Genomic DNA, 19,411 nt, shown 5'->3' with positions numbered 1-19,411 from the left:
ACCAGGGTTTATTTTTATGGTTTTTTTTCTATTATTGCTCAGAAAAAAATAATTTTAGAATAACATTTGGCTATTTTATTTTAAACTTAAATTATTCATCTATTCAACAACTAATTTTTATATTCTAAGAACTTCCAATATTTTCTCCTTTTGTTTATATTGTTATATTTTCTTTTCAATTGGAGTAAAAAATAGCTCCCTTAGTCTATCTTGAGAAGCTGTGCTTAAAATTCATGATATGAATACCTGGAAAGAACATTTTATCTTATACACTGGCTCAGTTTGCTCCATCATATATGGTACTGTCTACTGTTCTTTATTTCTTCTCTAGATCAACCCCTTAATCTAACTTAGTTTCTTTTATCTTTTCCAAATATCCAGATCCTGTGACGAGCGAGTTTCCTTTAGGTAATTTTTCTTAAAGGGACTCAACCTCTTCCTTTTCCTGACATGTTTAGATTCATTGGAACACAGCATATTTAGCAGATAATTTAAATCTCTTTTACAGAGCAATTTCCACAAGGAACTAATGTTAATGGTTGCATTTGTAAATTTTTACAAAATAAAACAGAAATTGCTGGCTAAATGTAACTGTATTCTGGGTCCATTAAATCTCTTAACATTAAGTGTAAGTAATTTGATGGAAACGTAGAAGATATTGTCTTGTTTTGTTCATAAAACTTGCTGTGAAAGAAAGAGATTGGCAGTTGATTCAAATTCACAATATAACTTACATCTGTGTTACACAGGAATAAATTTGGGATCATACGAGTAGTAACAAATTTGTGAAAATAATGGTCATGGACAAAGTTTTAGAAAATGCGTTTTATAACCATTAGAATATTTAAAGGACTGTAGTCTGCCAAACTTCTTACACATAAATACCAGATCTGAAACATTGCCCAAATCTGTGGTCTTTAACACCTACATGTGAGTTTTATTTTGAATTGGTTAAGTCAGTACACTTTGAATGTGTTGTTAACTAAGATATTTCATTAACTTTCCATTTTTATGGTTCATTAAAAACAGTTGTTTGAATCCCTAGAACAATAATTACATCATAATTTTTCTTAATTTTCAAATTATTTTTATGTGATGCACAGATTAGTCATTGCCTGTTGTCTTTCACTTTTTTCCAGTAAAAGAAGCCTTGAGCCCTATAAAATTTAACAGATGGGATCTCCCAGAAGTAGATCCAGAAACTATGCAAACCAGTGAACCATGGGTGTTTGCAGGTGGTGATGTTGTTGGTATGGCTAACACTACAGTGGAATCCGTGAATGACGGAAAGCAAGCCTCTTGGTACATTCACAAATATATACAGGTAGGTGTTTACCATCAATTTCAGTTAATTTTTTCCAATGGATAAGTACTTCTTTATTTTTGCTACTCATTCATATGAGCATTTCTATAAGGTATATAGTAACTATATATGCAATAGGTCACATACATATTTACTTGGATAAAATGTTTTAAATGTGGACTGGATAGCAGACCTGTTTAGGTGATTGAAAATTCATTTGTGCATTTCTACCAGTGGAATACTATGAAGTTATTTGTCCTGTATTCAAAATAGTTATCAATGCTTAAAGACATAGATAATACATTTATCAAATCTGGATGATATGCAGTATGATATAGAATCTATATTCCTAATAATCTTGCACAGTCCAGAAAATTATGTTGTCTGTCCATGTGGATCAGTGAGTTCCTATTCACTTCCTAAATTATATGCACCTAATTGAAAAGAAAACAAATATTTTATAAATTTCAATTGTAATTATGTTTTCACTATTTGCTGTTATGATACAAATGCAGAATGTAAAAATGATAAAATATAAAGTTAAATGTACTCTGGTACAGTAATTTTGTGCTCTTGGGGAGAAAAGCCATATCTACTAGATATCAGTTGTCTTACTTTTTGACAAAATACTCTGTTCTTTTCTTTTTCTTTTTTTTTTTTTTTTGTTACGCGGGCCTCTCACTGTTGTGGCCTCTCCCCTTGCGGAGCACAGGCTCCGGACGCACAGGCTCAACGGCCATGGCTCACAGGCCCAGCTGCTCCGCGGCATGTGGGATCTTCCCAGACCGGGGCACGAACCCGTGTCCCCTGCATTGGCAGGCGGACTCTCAACCACTGCGCCACCAGGGAAGCCCTACTCTGTTCTTTTCTTGCTCTATAATTTAACTAAATGTAGACACAGTAACCTCATTTACATAAAATGTTTCTGGAAAAGTTTGCTCTTGTAAATAAAATCCTTATTTTTCTTTCCTATTCAAGAAAGGCTCTAAATTCATGAAATAATTCCTGCCTCCCTTCTTTTGGTTTCTTTGGTTTCTCACATGCTAGCACAATTCACTTTGTCTTTAATGTTTCCGTTTCCTTGAATATTTTTCTTCCTCTTTGTCACCACCATTTAGTCTATTCTGGTTGTTCTCTACTCTTTCTGTAATTCATCCATGACTACTTACTTACTAGGTAGGGCCTGGACTTGGTACTGATTACATCATATTTTTTATGTTCAGTTAACCAACCTACTCCCACCTCACCTCAGCATCTCTGAGTAGTGGGGCTTGAGATGTTGGGATCTGGGCCAGAGGGTGGTGTGTTGTCCCATAGAGGTAAAGCTCTAAGAATGGGTGTAAACCACAGCCTACTGGTTGTGCATAGAGACAAAGGAAGCAGTGTTTTGGGGAGATGATAAATCTAAAATTAAGAATTCTGTCCAAATCATTCATAAATCAAAAGGGACTAGGCTAGGAAGAAAAGGGGAAAAGGAATGAAATTTTAACAGACAGAAATCTGGGAATACAAAGGAGACATGTTGGTAATGGTTTTGGCTCTAGTTGCTGCAGCATCTGTATTTTGGAGAGTCCATATGGCCTCAGAAATTCACAGCAGGAACAGTTCAAGACAGCTACCCAGGATGGACTCCTGCTTTGGCTTTTTCACTTTTTCTGTCCCCAAACTTATCACTCTTCTAATTTTCTCATTCTACTCTTATTTCTTATTTTCATAGTGTTCTCCCAAGGCTCCCGAGCACGTAACTCCATAATCTGTATCTCCAGTAGGGCATTCTCTTCCATGATCCAGCTGTCTGCTGAACATCTTCACTTGTCTAAACTACATTTCAAATTCACCACTCCATTTGGATATATATCTTACCTACACTTCAGACTCACTTCTTTTAAACCAAACATGATCTCCTAAACTTGTTTCATCTCCAGTATTTAACATTTCTGATTCCTAGAGTCAAATCCTCTACATCAATGGTCCTCAAACTCTGGATTACTCAGACTAATAAAATTTTCAAAATCAATTTGGAAACCAATATAGGGCTGATTGCTTCTTGTTTTGCTGAGTAACAGCATTAAAATAAACACTCAAACACATGAAATTATAATATTTACTCGCATTTATTAACAAGAAAGTTTATGAGAAAAGTAGGAAACAGCACAGTCTCAGAATAGAGATAATTCTTAAGAAAACACAGTTGAAAGATTTATGCTAGTGTGTTCACACACCTATTTTTCTCATAAAACAACACTGCTGTACACACCCTTATTTATGAGTTATTTATCTAAATTTTCTTTTCTTCTCTCTCTCATATATGCCTGGTCAATTCTATCCCTGTAAAGACTTTCATACACTTATTTTAATTTGCTTATTTTTTGTGTGAAATACGATTTTTGGTTGACCAGACATCTCACTGACCAGTCTGTTAACTCCTTGAAGAAATGAAAGTAGACCCAGAAGGGAAAACGCTTTTGTGCTACACCAGATAAAACCTAGTGAAGATGTGAATTCAGTTTGCAGAAGTGAAAATGGTGGGAAGGCAGAGATGCTAGAGAGATTTGAAAAGGTAAAATTGAACATAGGCAAGTGGAGAATGGCATGTGTTATTGTTTTCTAAATATTTAAATCCATTTGTAGCTTTTAAATTAAAAGACATAGAGAATGTTTACTATATTTTATGATGATGGTGGTTTTGTAGTGCTTCACAATTATTATTCAGAAAGATTCTTAAGGGTATTTTTTTTTTTTTTTTACTTCACTGTTACCTTTCTACTTCCCTGAATCTGATAAATGTGTGCTGATAAAAATGAGCAATCATTGGGCTTCCCTGGTGGCACAGTGGTTGAGAGTCTGCCTGCCGATGCAGGGGACACGGGTTCGTGCCCCAGTCCGGGAAGATCCCACATGCCGCAGAGCGGCTGGGCCCGTGAGCCATGGCCGCTGAGCCTGCACGTCCGGAGCCTGTGCTCTGCAAGGGGAGAGGCCTCAACAGTGAGAGGCCCGCTTACCGCAAAAAAAAAAAAAAAAAAAAAAACCTTCAGAGGCTCCTCTTTATACTCAAGATAAAGTCCAAACTCCTTAGCTTGTGATACCAATTTGAATTTCCCCTAACACATCAAGATATCTCCTACATCTGGGCCTTTCCCAACTCCACCATTTCACCTGTCTGTATCACGCTTGTCCTTCAGGTTTTGCTTCCTTCTCCTCTTCCAGAAACACTTTCCTTCTAGTGTGTTCTTTAGCATCCTGTTTCCCTGATTGAAGCCTTCTTACTGGTCTGATGCTACACAAGCCAGTGGCGTGCTAGTTTACTAATGTACACTCAAATTAAGGAGTGTATTCATCATTAAATAGGAAAAAACTTAGGGATAATTGATTTTAAAGGAATTTAAAGAAGAATTAAGAAAACTAATATATTGGTTATATAAGTTAATTAGCACTGTAAATAACTAGTGTTTTCTTACCATTGTAGCATTAGTTTAGAAAAATTTATATAGTGCCTGAAGTGTATTCATGAATGAAGGTTTATAACACCTTGTCTTATGTTATACTTTGGGGAAGCATGCAACAGTAGATAGTGGACTTAAAAAAATGATTTTATACATACATTATAGTATTAATTCCAATGTATAGTATTAAATGTATATCCAATGTATAGTATTAAATCCAATGCAATCATTGCAATTGGATATTTAGAATTTCTTTGAAATACACCTTTTCAGGTAAATGTGATTATTTAAAGACACACATGTTGGGATTTCAGTAATTCTCATAGTTATCTGAAGTGAGCTTCACTTAAATTTTATTAGTTAATTTAATCATTGAGTACCAGCTGTTGGGTCTAACATGACTTTGGGAGGGTACCATAGTGAATAAATGAGGAGAAGTATAATAGAGTAGTTAGAAATTTGAGCTCTGAACTAAACAGATCTGATTTCAACAATACTTTCAAACTGTATGACCTTGGGAAAGTCACTTCATTTCTCTAAGACGTGGTCTTCTTAGGGGTAAAGAAATGATTTATTAATAAAGGAGCAATAATAAAGTTGCTACCCTATTGGGTTTCAGGGAAGAATACATAAGGGAATTTATGGAAAGTTCTTAGTAAAGAGTCTGAGCTCTAAATATTTATTGTTTGTGAATTATTAGAGATTATTCCCTTTGGACTGTTAAAATGGTATCAGAGAAAAATTATAAAATAGGAGATTTGAATAGAAAGTCAAAGTATAGTATTTTAACAGATGAAGATTGAAAGAGGCTGTTTCAGGTCACGATAAGAGCATTTTATCTAGCCATTCATTTATTCATCCATATGCATCCATCTGTCTATCCATGTAGTCATCCATGCATGGATTCATTTATTCATTCAGTAAGCAGTAGTTTTTTAAAATGGTGCTTTACAAATAGTTATGGAAGCATACATATAATACAAAATAACAAATGCAATAATAAAAAACGTAAAGGCATGAGGCAGTATGGAAGAGATAATGATTGATTCTTCCTGGAGGTGGGTATCAGGATATGGAGTGAGCAGACTTCATAAAAATCAAGATACACGTAAAGAGGGAAGATAAGAAAAACTGGAAGAATACTGAGTGATTTGAATCGCTGGAACTTAAAGAAACCTACTGGATAAGATTGCATAGCTTGCCCGCTGTGCAAGGGCTACCCAAACAAGGGTACCAGTTGGCTGAAATCCAGACCAAGCTCCACTCACCAAACAATGGCATCTTTTGCTGTGCTGCTTCTATTCAGAGGCAGGAGTGCCTTCCTTGAATTTTCACAAAGGTGCTTTCTGCCTGCTCCCTAAGCCTTGCACCTGTGCTACAGCTTTTTTTTTTTTTTTTTTTTTTCACCAAAAGGCAGTCTGGGCTAGTGGAGGCCCTGAACATGGAGACTATATAGGAAAAATGAGAGAAAGGATCTGGGGTTTATTATACTGGCGTTAGAACATGATGAGAATACCCAGTTTGGGTATTTAATTTGGAGTATGTAATGAGCAGGAATGTGGTAGGAACTGTTTGAATAAAGAAGTGATAGTGTCAGATCTGGAATTTATAGAGAGAGAAATATTTTTCATTTTGTCAACATTTCCCTCCTTGTAAGTCATTATTTTAAAATATTAAACTTGCTCTTCTTTAGTTGTACTAATAAGTGATCCAATATGACTTCAACTTACTTGTTTATAATACTATGATATTAGTGGAGTCCAAACATATTTGAGTTTTCTTCTTTCACTTAAAGAGAATACTGACTATCTAAGATAATTTTGACAGTGTACCCAAAGAAAGAGTATGTAACTGAAAGAATGACTACAGGTAAACAAAAAAATTCTATAAATTTTCAAATTTGCACTTGTACTTGTATCTTTGTAATGGATTTATTTAACTAGTGTGTGTGTGTGTATGTGTCTGTGTGTGTGTGTGTGTGCATGTATGTGGACAGATGGATAGATTAAAAGTTCTGTAATAGGAAAAAAAAGAAATTAACCACATTAACCCATCAGCCTTCCTTCTCTAAAGGAGCTTATAATGATGTTTGAATTCAATTATTTCATCCATGTGATATAGTTAGAGAAAAATATATATGATGTAATAGAAAGCTAAATTTACTATAACAAATAAATGCTAAATTAGTCAAAGAACAGAAATCAATGTTGACTAGAATTATTAGAGAAGACTCAAAAGAAGTAGTCCCTGATTTTTATCCTCTCTGGAACATGCCTTTTATATTCACTTGTCAACCGTTGAAATAACAGCCACTAATTGTTTAGCATCTATCATACATTGTACAGTTTTTGGTTATAATGACCCTGTTAAACAGGCATCATTATCTATGTTTCATAGCTGGTAAAAATACTTTACCAACTTTACCTACTTTACTTTAGGCTCACATGATAAGCCTATTCAAGGTCAGTATCCTGTTAGAAATGAAGCCAAGATTTGAACACACAAATGTCTAACTGTTAAGTTCCCCTGTACTAAACTACTTCCCTGGTACTTTTCAACTCTGGAATCTTAGTTTTCTTGCCAATTAGCAGCAGTCCTTGATATCTTCCCCTGCAGTATGTGTTAAAATTTAAAAATATAATAATGCAATAGAGCTTCTCCTGAGAGTTCCTCTGTAGTTTGAAACTGAAATTAGAAGATTGTGATTGGAGGCTGTAGTCTGTGTATAACTTAATTCTGGTTAAAAATATACCTTAACCAGAATGATTAAGTGTATAGAAAAGTTCTAGGAATTTGAACTTCCCAGAGAAAGAAAATAGAGGGGCAATTAGCTCAGTTAGTATGATTAAAGACTATTTAATTATTAATTGGAGTAAAAATTAGACATTTAATTATATAGGTAAATCCAGACCATTTATCAATGATAAATTGGTTAAATCCAGAACATTTATTTAAAAACACAGGAGTACAAAAAAGTTATCTTGTCCTATGAAACAATAATCCATAATTTTTTGGTTAATTCGAAAAAGTTAGAATGGGGATGTATAAAAAGGATATACACATATATTAAGCATATCATTTTATTTTAATGCATTTAGATATTTTCTCATTTTCATTTCTCTTAAAAAAAAATAAGCAGGGCCAAGATCTTTTCAATCCAGTCACTGGAGTTCTAGAATATTTCTTATCTAAACCTAAGTATAATATATTGTCTACAACTTCCATTTTTGTTTTTTAAAGTGGAGCCACATTTTCAAGGAACATACATAGCAATTTTCTGGGCAATAAGTCATTTCAGTTGTTTCTGACACACTTAATTTGACAGCATCTGTTTTTTAGTAACTCACCTTTTTATCATATCTTTTGAAAACAATCAACTTAGTTTTCACAGAATCAGCCCTCTTTCTTTTCACATTCGTATAGCTCATCGATTTATATAACTTTTATTAACACTTTGAGCCAACACAAATGGGGTAAAGAATGTACAAGTGACTCTTAATAAGCACACAACTCAACAGGTGGAGTAGAAGGTTCATAGGCACACAGGAGCATCCCACCCATTACAAAGATTCGGTACTCCTTGGCTTTCCTTTGTATATCTCAGAGAGGAAAAGGAGAGAAGAAACTAGTCTAGTGAATCTGTTTGGTGCAAAGAACTTGGTTAAGAGAGTGTAAAAGGTGCCTAAGATCCTACTTTACCAAAGAGGACCTTAATACCTTAATACCAAATGTTTTTTACAAAAAATACAATCATTCAGAAGATTCAGCACTTACTTTGTTCTAGTATTGACATACAAACAAAAATTTAATCACAAAACGTGGAGGGAAAAAAGGCCATATGATATCTCACCATGCTATGGCCTTCTCTGAGAACTTGGAGATAGAATACAAGCTAAATTCTTCTAAGTCTAATCCTAGATCAGAAGTTTATTTTTCCTAAAGTAATCATGGTAGTTCTCAGAAAATGATCTTGTAAACATGAGACATTTTGTCAAATAAAGCAATCTAAATATATGGAAATTATCTCAAAAGTCACTGGTTTGATTACATCATTAGAGTGATCCTTTAGTCATGTCACTATTCTGTGATTCAGAATTCTACTTTAAATTCACTATCTCTTATATGTAACATTAAAAAAAAACAATATTTATTACTGGTAGTGGAAGGGTTTATCTAAATGTACATGCTGCTGCTATGAAAGCAGTTGTGGTACAAAGATAAATATTGAAAGGCAAAAGACAAGAGTTATTAGTGGAAGGATAAATATGGAATTAATAGAAACTCAAATAAAGGACAGAATTTGTATAGAGCTTATTCAACTATAGGCAAGAAATGAAAAGGATAACACCTGGTTTCTTCTAGGTAGAGTTCATGAGAAACTGCAAAGGGTAAGGAAGGAGGCATTGGGTCATGAAACATTAAAAAAAATGTTTTCGGGGCTTCCCTGGTGGCGCAGTGGTTGAGAGTCCACCTGCCGATGCAGGGGACACGGGTTCGTGCCCTGGTCCGGGAAGATCCCACATGCCACGGAGTGGCTGGGCCCGTGAGCCATGGCCGCTGAGGCTGCGCATCCGGAGCCTGTGCTCCGCAACGGGAGAGGCCACAATGGTGAGAGGCCCACGTACCGCAAAAAAAAAAAATGTTTTGGTTACTCAGTTTACAAGTGACTTTAGGTGTCACTGAATACTTAGTTACAGAATAGTTGAAGTTAAATAGTTACAAAATACTGTTTATTGGCAGTCAGCATTTGAGGTCAACTTTCTACAACAAAAAGTTAATTTTATTATTGATTTAGTTTCAGTGTTCCTTCTATATACATGAGTTTGTCTACATGCATGTTCCCAAATGATATTCTTTTTGTGTTTTCTCAAACTTTACCCTTAATTAAATAAGCTGTGTTCCTATCATAAGTATCCATGTTAAAGTGCCTGATACTGTTATGATTATTTCTTTATGTTATAGTTTCCATTTTGTCAATCCCTCCTGAAACTAATTCTTGTGGCAAAATTATCTTAGAATGTATGTACAGGATACACACATAAATATTAGAGCATCATACTAGATCTAAAATGTCTTTCCTAACCCTGTAAGATCACAGAGCACAGGTATATTTTAAGTTTTAGTTTTCTACAGTGTTTTTTCAGCTGAACTTTCTACAGTGTCGTTCGGCTTCAGTGAAGCTTATATGATATTTTAATGAAGGTTATAATGAATTTCTCTCACAGTTAATGTATGTAGTATATGGGTATATTTTGAAATAGGTGTTTGTAAAGTTCTTCAAAACTATCATAAATTCCTTGCATGGATGACCTGCTTCTCTACTGCTTGAGGTTTTTGTGTATTTTCTTTTGGTGTCATTGAGGCACAAAAGAATAGTTAGTTGTTGAGAGAACTAGATCTCTCAGGGGGTTAGTAATGAGATACAGAGCCTACAACCTTTTGGTCACTAGTTCAGATCTGCCCCAGATCAAGAGTGACAGAAAGCCATTACCATCTATCTGATGGTAGTTCAATAGGCTATGGGAAACAAGTTTGTGATTTCAGTACCTACTGGAGAGAGAGATATGCCATAGTCCCACCATATAGTGAGTGAGTACAACATGGTAGTTGTGGTTTTAAATTGAAGAGAAAAGAGTCATCCAGTCATTGCTAAGTATTTCATTTTCTCTCTGTGAGCTGAGACTCCTCTTGGTGGATTTGTTAATGGAATGTTGTGAGAAAGCTAGGTTTGTGTTCGTGTTTTTTTTGTGATTTGGGGCCATGAGATTCCCATCCAGAGGAATCCCTATCTGTCATTGTCACTAATAGGGTAAAATTCAGCCTCACTAAATTGACTTTTAAAAAGTGATTTCAGTCTCAGATGGTGATTAATTCAAGATTCAAAGTTACATCATTCATGTCTGCTGTTTCTTCAGTGCCCTTCTGCATATATTTTTTAAATGTTTCATTTTCCTCTTTAATAATTAATTTTATCTACATTTGGACATATGACTGAACATTTAGAGAGGCCTATTCATTCTTGTGAATCTTTCACATGGGAAATACTGAGTTAACAACCAAGAATAGAAAATTGTAAGGACACTTTGAAGATGGGGAATTCAAAACTGGGCACAGTGCAGAAGGATCATTGCTATAAAGCTAATTGAATTATGTGCATTCATATCAATAAATGAAATCTTTCACCTTCTGCCATCTTTAGGATTTGAGATTATGTGAAGGATTTTATCTATCTAATACCTTTAGTGAACTGTCAGGTTATTAAAACTTTTTGATTTGGGGGTCTCTTCGAAAGGTCTCTTTCTAAAGAGAAAAAAGTCCTATGTTTATACTTGAAAGATTTATAAGATCACAGCATTTTCTTAATACTGGAATATTTACAATTTTATTTTATATTGGGGTCAATGATTTTCCAAACAAACCCACACTGTTGGATTGTTAAAATTTTAAACCTATCTCTCATAACATCTATGATGTGAAAATAAAGCCCAAAGAATGGTAGTGACAGCGCCTTATGTTTAAGATTTCTGTTCTGGACAAAGATGAACAGTTGCTAAAAAAATATGACAGTCTGGGATTTTAGAAAACAAACTTAGAAGAAATTATCTATGTCCAAGTCTCTCTTGCTTAGAAGACCTTCAGTGCCAACTTTAAATAAAAGGCACTTATCATCATCATTGCTTAAAATATCACTTTAATTTCACATCTTCAAAGGCATTCTTTTGCCCTGAAATATACCAGTGGTTTCTACAGTATCTGAAGACCTATGATTTGAGAATTAGAAATTTAAATCACACAGGCTTAATATTAGAGTATTTCCGTTACCCTTTGCAGGTTTTGAGGCAGCTTATTCGACCTTACAGTCTCACCAGGAAGCTAATGGGAAAGCCTTGCAGCAATCTTCACAGGAAAGTTTCCAAATGTCAAGTGTCATCTTTCCAGCTGTTAGATGAATGGGTAGCCAAGAGGCATTTATTTGGGTGTGCAGCCCCTGTGAAATCTGGGTGAGGCAAGAGAAAAGGCTATAATTTGGTGGTTAGTTTACCAGCATTGGTATAGTTGCAAATATCTTAGCCAGGCAAAGGACTTCATTTGTGGTTTAATGATTGACAGCCAGCTAGTCTTCTTCTACTTAGGGAATAAAAATGCCTTTCAAAAAAGGCATCATCAATATGTCATACTAATTTTTGAATCCTCCACTGCTTCAAATAAAAACAGTCGTATCAAGGGAGCTGGTTTCTTCTCTAAACCCTTCTCCAACTGAGAGGAGGTAAGGCGTTTCAAATGACAGCTGTATTAAAATCTTGAGACCTATTGAAAAAGTGTCCTTTAAGATATATTTCAAACTCTTTAATTCCTGTGTAAAAGAAAATTGGTATAAATCATTGGCCACTGTCAGGTTGAAAAACAATGAATATCAATAAAAAGACAGTTTTAAATCATAATGGATTTAGTTTGAGATAGTGATAGCCTCCGAAAAATAATATTGAAGTATGTCATGGCTAAATGCTGTTTCCATGCTAAGTTTTTCCACTTGGTCAGGATCACAGTATTGAGATGACTTCAGCCCAATTTCTCATTGGGAAACTGGACCTTTAGACTGAAAAAGAATCAGAATTGCATGTGATCTCATTTTTATCCCTTTCAATGGGAAGTAGTAAAGTTAAATTTGCTTACAGTTATTGAAAAATAAAGTCCATTTTAAGTGCTTGTAAATAAGCATACAATAAACCCCATAGTGCTATCTATAGAATTTGCCTTTGGTGGTACATTCATGTTAATTTTTGGTGTATTCCCTAGCTAATGTTTAAAGTAATTATTAAGTATCAGAGACAATACTTTTTCTATTAAAAATTCAATTTTAATAATGTGTAGCTTTTTGTATATGAAGGGAGATTTATTTTTTATATCATCTATATGTTGTAAAAGGAAATCAAGGAAAAAATGAGGAATGAGCCTATATCTAATGGAGCTATCAAAACAAAACTATCTAGTTGGTGAGAGGGGAAGAAAATGCCATGACTAATAAGTAATTTTAATGCCCTTTATTGACTTTGTATAAGGTTCCAAACCTTATTAAATGGCAGCATTTGACCTGAAAAGTAATTTAAAATGAAATTGTCTCCAAAAGGCAGAATATTTCCTTACCAATATAGCAGTAGATTGCTACTTCAGGCAGATAACTCAAGATTAGAATGGGTAGAAAAAATAACTCTGAAAAATCTGATCCATGCCATACAGAGCCTGATCTCAGCGTGTGCTGATGTTGAATGAAAGAACTTAGCCACTGCAGTGTCACTTGGTCCAAGTGGGCTATAGGTGTTAAGAATTCTATGCCAAATCTTTAACACCTTAACGCCTAGGGCTGTATGGTGCTAAGGACAATATCACAGTAGAACAAAGGAACTAAAAATCTTTAGGTTGGTGGGGGAAATTCAAATGCAAAATAACTCAGTTGAAAATTTGAGATAGAATTTTATTCTCTGCATTCAATGATTTAGTAAAGTTGACTTTTATACAAGTTGTAAAGAATCCGAGTTTGGGATTGATATGTACACATTACTGTATTTAAAATAGATAACCAAAAAGGACCTACTGTATATAGCACAGGGAACTTTTCTCAATATTCTGTAATAACCTAAATGGGAAAAGAATTTGAAAAAGAATAGATACATGTATATGTATAACTGAATCACGTTGCTGTACACCTGAAACTAACACAACACTGTTAATCAACTATACTCCAATATAAAATAAGAATTAAAAACAAGAAAATTATCCTGATAAGGTGATGTAATGGAAACCTAAAAGTCAAGAGACCTGGGTTCAAGCCCTGACTTAATTATTCATTAATTCTCCCTTCAGACCTTTGGGAATGTCATATTGCCTTTTGGTTATCTCACTAATGGCTCTGAGACAGCACAATGTACTTATAGAGGTGGAATTCCCAGTTTAAAGACTTGAAACCTGTTAAAGTTTCCGATGTGTTATCTTGTGCCTCACTATTTTCATCCATTAAAAGGACAAAATGATAATTTTTTATGGTTCTGAAATCCAAATAATACATGTTAAAAATAAAGAATCTAATCTACTGAATACCTGCTACATGCTCATTTCCTTTTTAGGAGCTTAACATTCATGTTACACTGAAAAATTACCCCTGGAGTAACCATTTTCCCCCCATTTTACAAATTAGAAAACCTATGCTGAAGTTGGTTGAGAGAGATATGAATATCATCTGATTCAACCACTTAATACATAGGGCAAGAAGCTGAAGAACAGACTTTGAAAGATTAAATTCAAGTTATAGGACAATTGAATAATAGAACTATCTTCTGAAAGGGCTTTAAAGTAAGTATGTTAAAGATCCTCAAAGAGATAAAAGACAGCAATAAGATCCACAAAAAAGAACAGGAGAAATGTAATGCCATCGTTAAGGTGTTGAAACTGTGTGATGGCCATGTTGGGGCTGTAGCCAAGTTTTTTCATCCTCAGCCCTGCTGTTCATTTCAGTAACTGTGCATCCTCTTCCTCGTGGTGTTCTCTTGTCTGAACTTTAGCTGAGCTTATGGAAGGCAGAACACGTAGGTAAGTTCCTGCTAGTCATCAGAGAGCTCTGTACCAGAGTGGGGATGAGAACAAGGGTACTGGGCTTTTGTAATCCATACAACCACCCCATGAAATGATGTTATTTCATTTTTGGATGACTTAGCATATATTGCATAGTCACTGCCTGCAGGACAACATCCCATGGGAATGTAGCCTTCAATGTGACGTTTTGTCAGTTTTGTTCTCTATGGTATCCTCAATGCCTAGAACAACGCCTGTGTTATAGTAGGTGATTGGACAACAAACGCCTACCATATGGTAGGTACTTGATAACTGTGGTTGAAAAATTGAATATGCTGAGGATTACAGGGCACATGAGGTTTAGAAAGTAGATCTTACAAATGCACTCGGATCATTGGTGATAAATGCTACTTTCAGCTAAAACAGGTGGTGGGGTACAGTTAACATGGAAATGGAAGGGTGAAAATGAGCAGAACAGTGTTACAATTTTTCTCGTTTGATTCCCACAACATCCTTCACAATCGTTGTTTTAAAGATGAGACAAATGAGTTTTAAAGAGGCCTAACTGACTTGTTGAGGGTGGCAAAATAACCTCTGAGAGACTGCACTGGTTTTCTCCCTGCATCCTATCCCCACCTTAGCCTGTATCAGAGACTTCTCCTCCTAGAAATACAGAGTTAATAGCTTAACACAAAAGCAGGGATTGCCTGATAGGTTGTTGACTTACAATTTTGAGCTTTTTATTCCAAGTCTTAATACTTAACATTGCTGCTGTCACCTTTCTTAAATGTCAACTTCTGTTATTTACCTTCATCACTCTCACCTTGCTCATACTGACTCCTTTGTACTACATGGATTTGCTGTCAGGCACCACCTTGTGCTGGTCACCAGGCTTTTCTTACACTAGTCATTGACATATTGTCAGCAGTGTCGCTGCATTTGCCCCTGGGCCTGTGAATGTGGCAATTGTTACCTTCTTGACTGACACTTTCGAAAATTTGTCAACATGTTATTTATTATTTGGGAGGGATCCATGGCTAACAGAAGCCATTTCTTAAAGTACTGTATTATCCTTTTAACCGACCCTTATGGTTGTATGAAGTAGAGGTTCTGTGTAATAGTCTACATGCTGTTTTCTTTTCTAAAACTTAATTAATTAATTTTAAAATTAATTAATTTTATTGAGGTACAGTTGATTTACAATGTTGTATTAGTTTCTGGCATACAGCGAAGTGATTCATTTATACAAATATATATATATTTTTTATTTTTATTCTTTTCCAGGATAATTTTTTACAAGATATTGAATATAGGTCCCTGTGGTATACAGTAGGGTTTTGTTGTTCATCAATTTTATATATAGTGATTTGTATCTACTAATCCCAACTCCTAATTTATCCTTGTCCCCCCTTCCCCTTTGGAAACCATAAGTTTGTTTTCTATATCTGTGAGTCTGTTTCTGTTTTGTAAATAAGTTCATTTGTATTATTTTTTTAGATTCCACATATAAGTGATATCATATGATATGTGTCTTTCTCTGTCTGACTCCACTCAGTATGACAATTTCTAGGTCCATCCATGTTGCTACAAATGGCATTATTTCATTCTTTTTCATGGCTGAGTAATATTCCATTGTATATATACTACATCTTCCTTATCCATTCATCTGTGGATGGACATTTAGGTTGCTTCCATGTCTTGGCTATTGTAAATAGTGCTTCTATGAACATTAGGGTGCATGTATTTTTCACATTAGAGTTTTCTCTGGATATATGCCCAGGAGTGGAAATGCTGGATCATATGATAATTATATTATTCTTTTTTTTTATTTATTTTTTATTTTTTGCTTTATAACAAATTTAATCAGTTATACATATACATATGTTCCCATATCCCCTCCCTTTTACGTCTCACTCACACCCTCCCTATCCCACCCCTCCAGGCGGTCACAAAGCACCGAGCTGATCTCCCTGTGCTATGCGGGTGCTTCCCACTAGCTATCTACCTTACGTTAGGTAGTGTATATATGTCCATGCCACTCTTACACTTTGTCACAGCTTACTCTTCCCCCTCCCCATATCCTCAAGTCCATTCTCTAGTAGGTCTGTGTCTTTATTCCTGTCTTACCCCTATGTTCTTCATGACATTTTTTTTTCTTAAATTCCATATATATGTGTCAGCATACAGTATTTGTCTTTCTCTTTCTGACTTACTTCACTCTGTATGACAGACTCTAGGTCTATCCACCTCATTACAAATAGCTCAATTTCGTTTCTTTTTATGGCTGAGTAATATTCCATTGTATATACGTGCCACATCTTCTTTACCCATTCATCCAATGATGGACATTTAGGTTGTTTCCATCTCCGGGCTATTGTAAATAGGGCTGCTATGAACATTTTGGTACATGTCTCTTTTTGAATTATGGTTTTCTCAGGGTATATGCCCAGTAGTGGGATTGCTGGGTCATATGGTAGTTCTATTTGTAGTTTTTTAAGGAACCTCCATACCGTTCTCCATAGTGGCTGTACCAATTCACATTCCCACCAGCAGTGCAAGAGTGTTCCCTTTTTTCCACACCCTCTCCAGCATTTATTGTTTCTAGATTTTTTGATGATGGCCATTCTGACTGGTGTGAGATGATATCTCATTGTAGTTTTGATTTGCATTTCTCTAATGAGTAAAGATGTTGAGCATCCTTTCATGTGTTTGTTGGCAGTCTGTATATCTTCTGTGGAGAAATGTCTATTTAGGTCTTCTGCCCATTTTTGGATTGGGTTGTTTGTTTTTTTGTTATTGAGCTGCATGAGCTGCTTATAAATTTTGGAGATTAATCCTTTGTCAGTTGCTTCATTTGAAAATATTTTCTCCCATTCTGAGGGTTGTCTTTCGGTCTTGTTTATGGTTTCCTTTGCTGTGCAAAAGCTTTTAAGTTTCATTAGGTCCCATGTGTTTATTTTTGTCTTTATTTCCATTACTCTAGGAGGTGGGTCCAAAAGGATCTTGCTGTGATTTATGTCATAGAGTGTTCTGCCTATGTTTTCCTCTAAGAGTTTGATAGTGTCTGGCCTTACATTTAGGTCTTTAATCCATTTTGAGCTTATTTTTGTGTATGGTGTTAGGGAGTGATCTAATCTCATACTTTTACATGTCCCTATCCAGTTTTCCAAGCACCACTTATTGAAGAGACTGTCCTTTCTCCACTGTATATTCCTGCCTCCTTTATCAAAGATAAGGTGACCATATGTGCGTGGGTTTATCTCTGGGCTTTCTATCCTGTTCCATTGATCTATCTTTCTGTTTTTGTGCCAGTACCATACTGCCTTGATTACTGTAGCTTTGTAGTATAGTCTGAAGTCAGGGAGCCTGATTCCTCCAGCTCCATTTTTCATTCTCAAGATTGCTTTGGCTATTCGGGGTCTTTTGTGTTTCCATACAAATTGTGAAATTTTTTGTTCTACTTCTGTGAAAAATGCCAGTGGTAGTTTGACAGGGATTGCATTGAATCTGTAGATTGCTTTGGGTAGTAGAGTCATTTTCACAATGTTGATTCTTCCAATCCAAGAACATGGTACATCTCTCCATCTATTTGTATCATCTTTAATTTCTTTCATCAGTGTCTTTTAATTTTCTGCATACATGTCTTTTGTCTCCTTAGGTAGGTTTATTCCTAGATATTTTATTCTTTTTGTTGCAATGGTAAATGGGAGTGTTTCCTTGATTTCACTTTCAGATTTTTCATCATTAGTATATAGGAATGCCAGAGATTTCTGTGCATTAATTTTGTATCCTGCAACTTTACCAAATTCATTGATTAGCTCTAGTAGTTTTCTGGTAGCATCTTTAGGATTCTCTGTGTATAGTATCATGTCATCTGCAAACAGTGACAGCTTTACTTCTTCTTTTCCGATTTGGATTCCTTTTATTTCCTTTTCTTCTCTGATTGCTGTGGCTAAAACTTCCAAAACTATGTTGAATAAGAGTGGTGAGAGTGGGCAACCTTATCTTGTTCCTGATCTTAGTGGAAATGGTTTCAGTTTTTCACCATTGAGGACGATGCTGGCTGTGGGTTTGTCATATATGGCCTTTATTATGTTGAGGAAAGTTCCCTCTATGCCTACTTTCTGCAGGGTTTTTATCATAAATGGGTGTTGAATTTTGTCGAAAGCTTTCTCTGCATCTATTGAGATGATCATATGGTTTTTCTCCTTCAATTTCTTAATATGGTGTATCACGTTGATTGATTTGCGTATATTGTAGCATCCTTGCATTCCTGGAATAAACCCCACTTGGTCATGGTGTATGATCCTTTTAATGTGCTGTTGGATTCTGTTTCCTAGTATTTTGTTGAGGATTTTTGCATCTATGTTCATCAGTGATATTGGCCTGTAGTTTTCTTTCTTTGTGACATCCTTGTCTGGTTTTGGTATCAAGGTGATGGTGGCCTCGTAGAATGAGTTTGGGAGTGTTCCTCCCTCTGCTATATTATGGGAGAGTTTGAGAAGGATAGGTGTTAGCTCTTCTCTAAATGCTTGATAGAATTCGCCTGTGAAGCCATCTGGTCCTGGGCTTTTGTTTGTTGGAAGATTTTTTATCACAGTTTCAATTTCAGTGCTTGTGATTGGTCTGTTCATATTTTCTATTTCTTCCTGATTCAGTCTTGGCAGGTTGTGCATTTCTAAGAATTTGTCCATTTCTTCCAGGTTGTCCATTTTATTGGCATAGAGTTGCTTGTAATAATCTCTCATGATCTTTTGTATTTCTGCAGTGTCAGTTGTTACTTCTTTTTCATTTCTAATTCTATTGATTTGAGTCTTCTCACTTTTTTTCTTGATGAGTCTGGCTAATGTTTGTCAATTTTGTTTATCTTCTCAAAGAACCAGCTTTTAGTTTTATTGATCTTTGCTATCGTTTCCTTCATTTCTTTTTCATTTATTTCTGATCTGATTGTTATGATTTCTTTCCTTCTGCTAACTTTGGGATGTTTTTGTTCTTCTTTCTCTAATTGCTTTAGGTGCAAGGTTAGGTTGTTTATTCGAGATGTTTCCTGTTTCTTAAGGTGGGATTGTATTGCTATAAACTTCCCTGTTATAACTGC

The 19,411-nt window shown here is 35.2% G+C and overlaps 1 protein-coding gene across 1 annotated transcript in view; it reads left to right on the top strand.

The window, feature by feature from the left end:
- The window catches only part of DPYD (dihydropyrimidine dehydrogenase), a gene marked incomplete at both ends in the record, with an annotated part of 823,320 nt that overhangs the window by 385,900 nt on the left and 418,009 nt on the right, over window positions 1-19,411 (top strand). Inside the window, one exon of the mRNA XM_079721437.1 lies at window positions 1,140-1,324. Within this exon, the coding sequence (XP_079577563.1) occupies window positions 1,140-1,324 (185 nt within the window). The remainder of the gene's footprint in view (window positions 1-1,139; window positions 1,325-19,411) is intronic.

Source organism: Hyperoodon ampullatus (genome assembly GCF_949752795.1).
Source record: "Hyperoodon ampullatus genome assembly, chromosome: 2".
Classification (NCBI taxonomy): Eukaryota; Metazoa; Chordata; class Mammalia; order Artiodactyla; family Ziphiidae; genus Hyperoodon; species Hyperoodon ampullatus.
The sequence above is the reverse complement of the archived record's forward strand: the minus strand, read 5'-3'. Positions and strand labels throughout refer to the sequence as shown.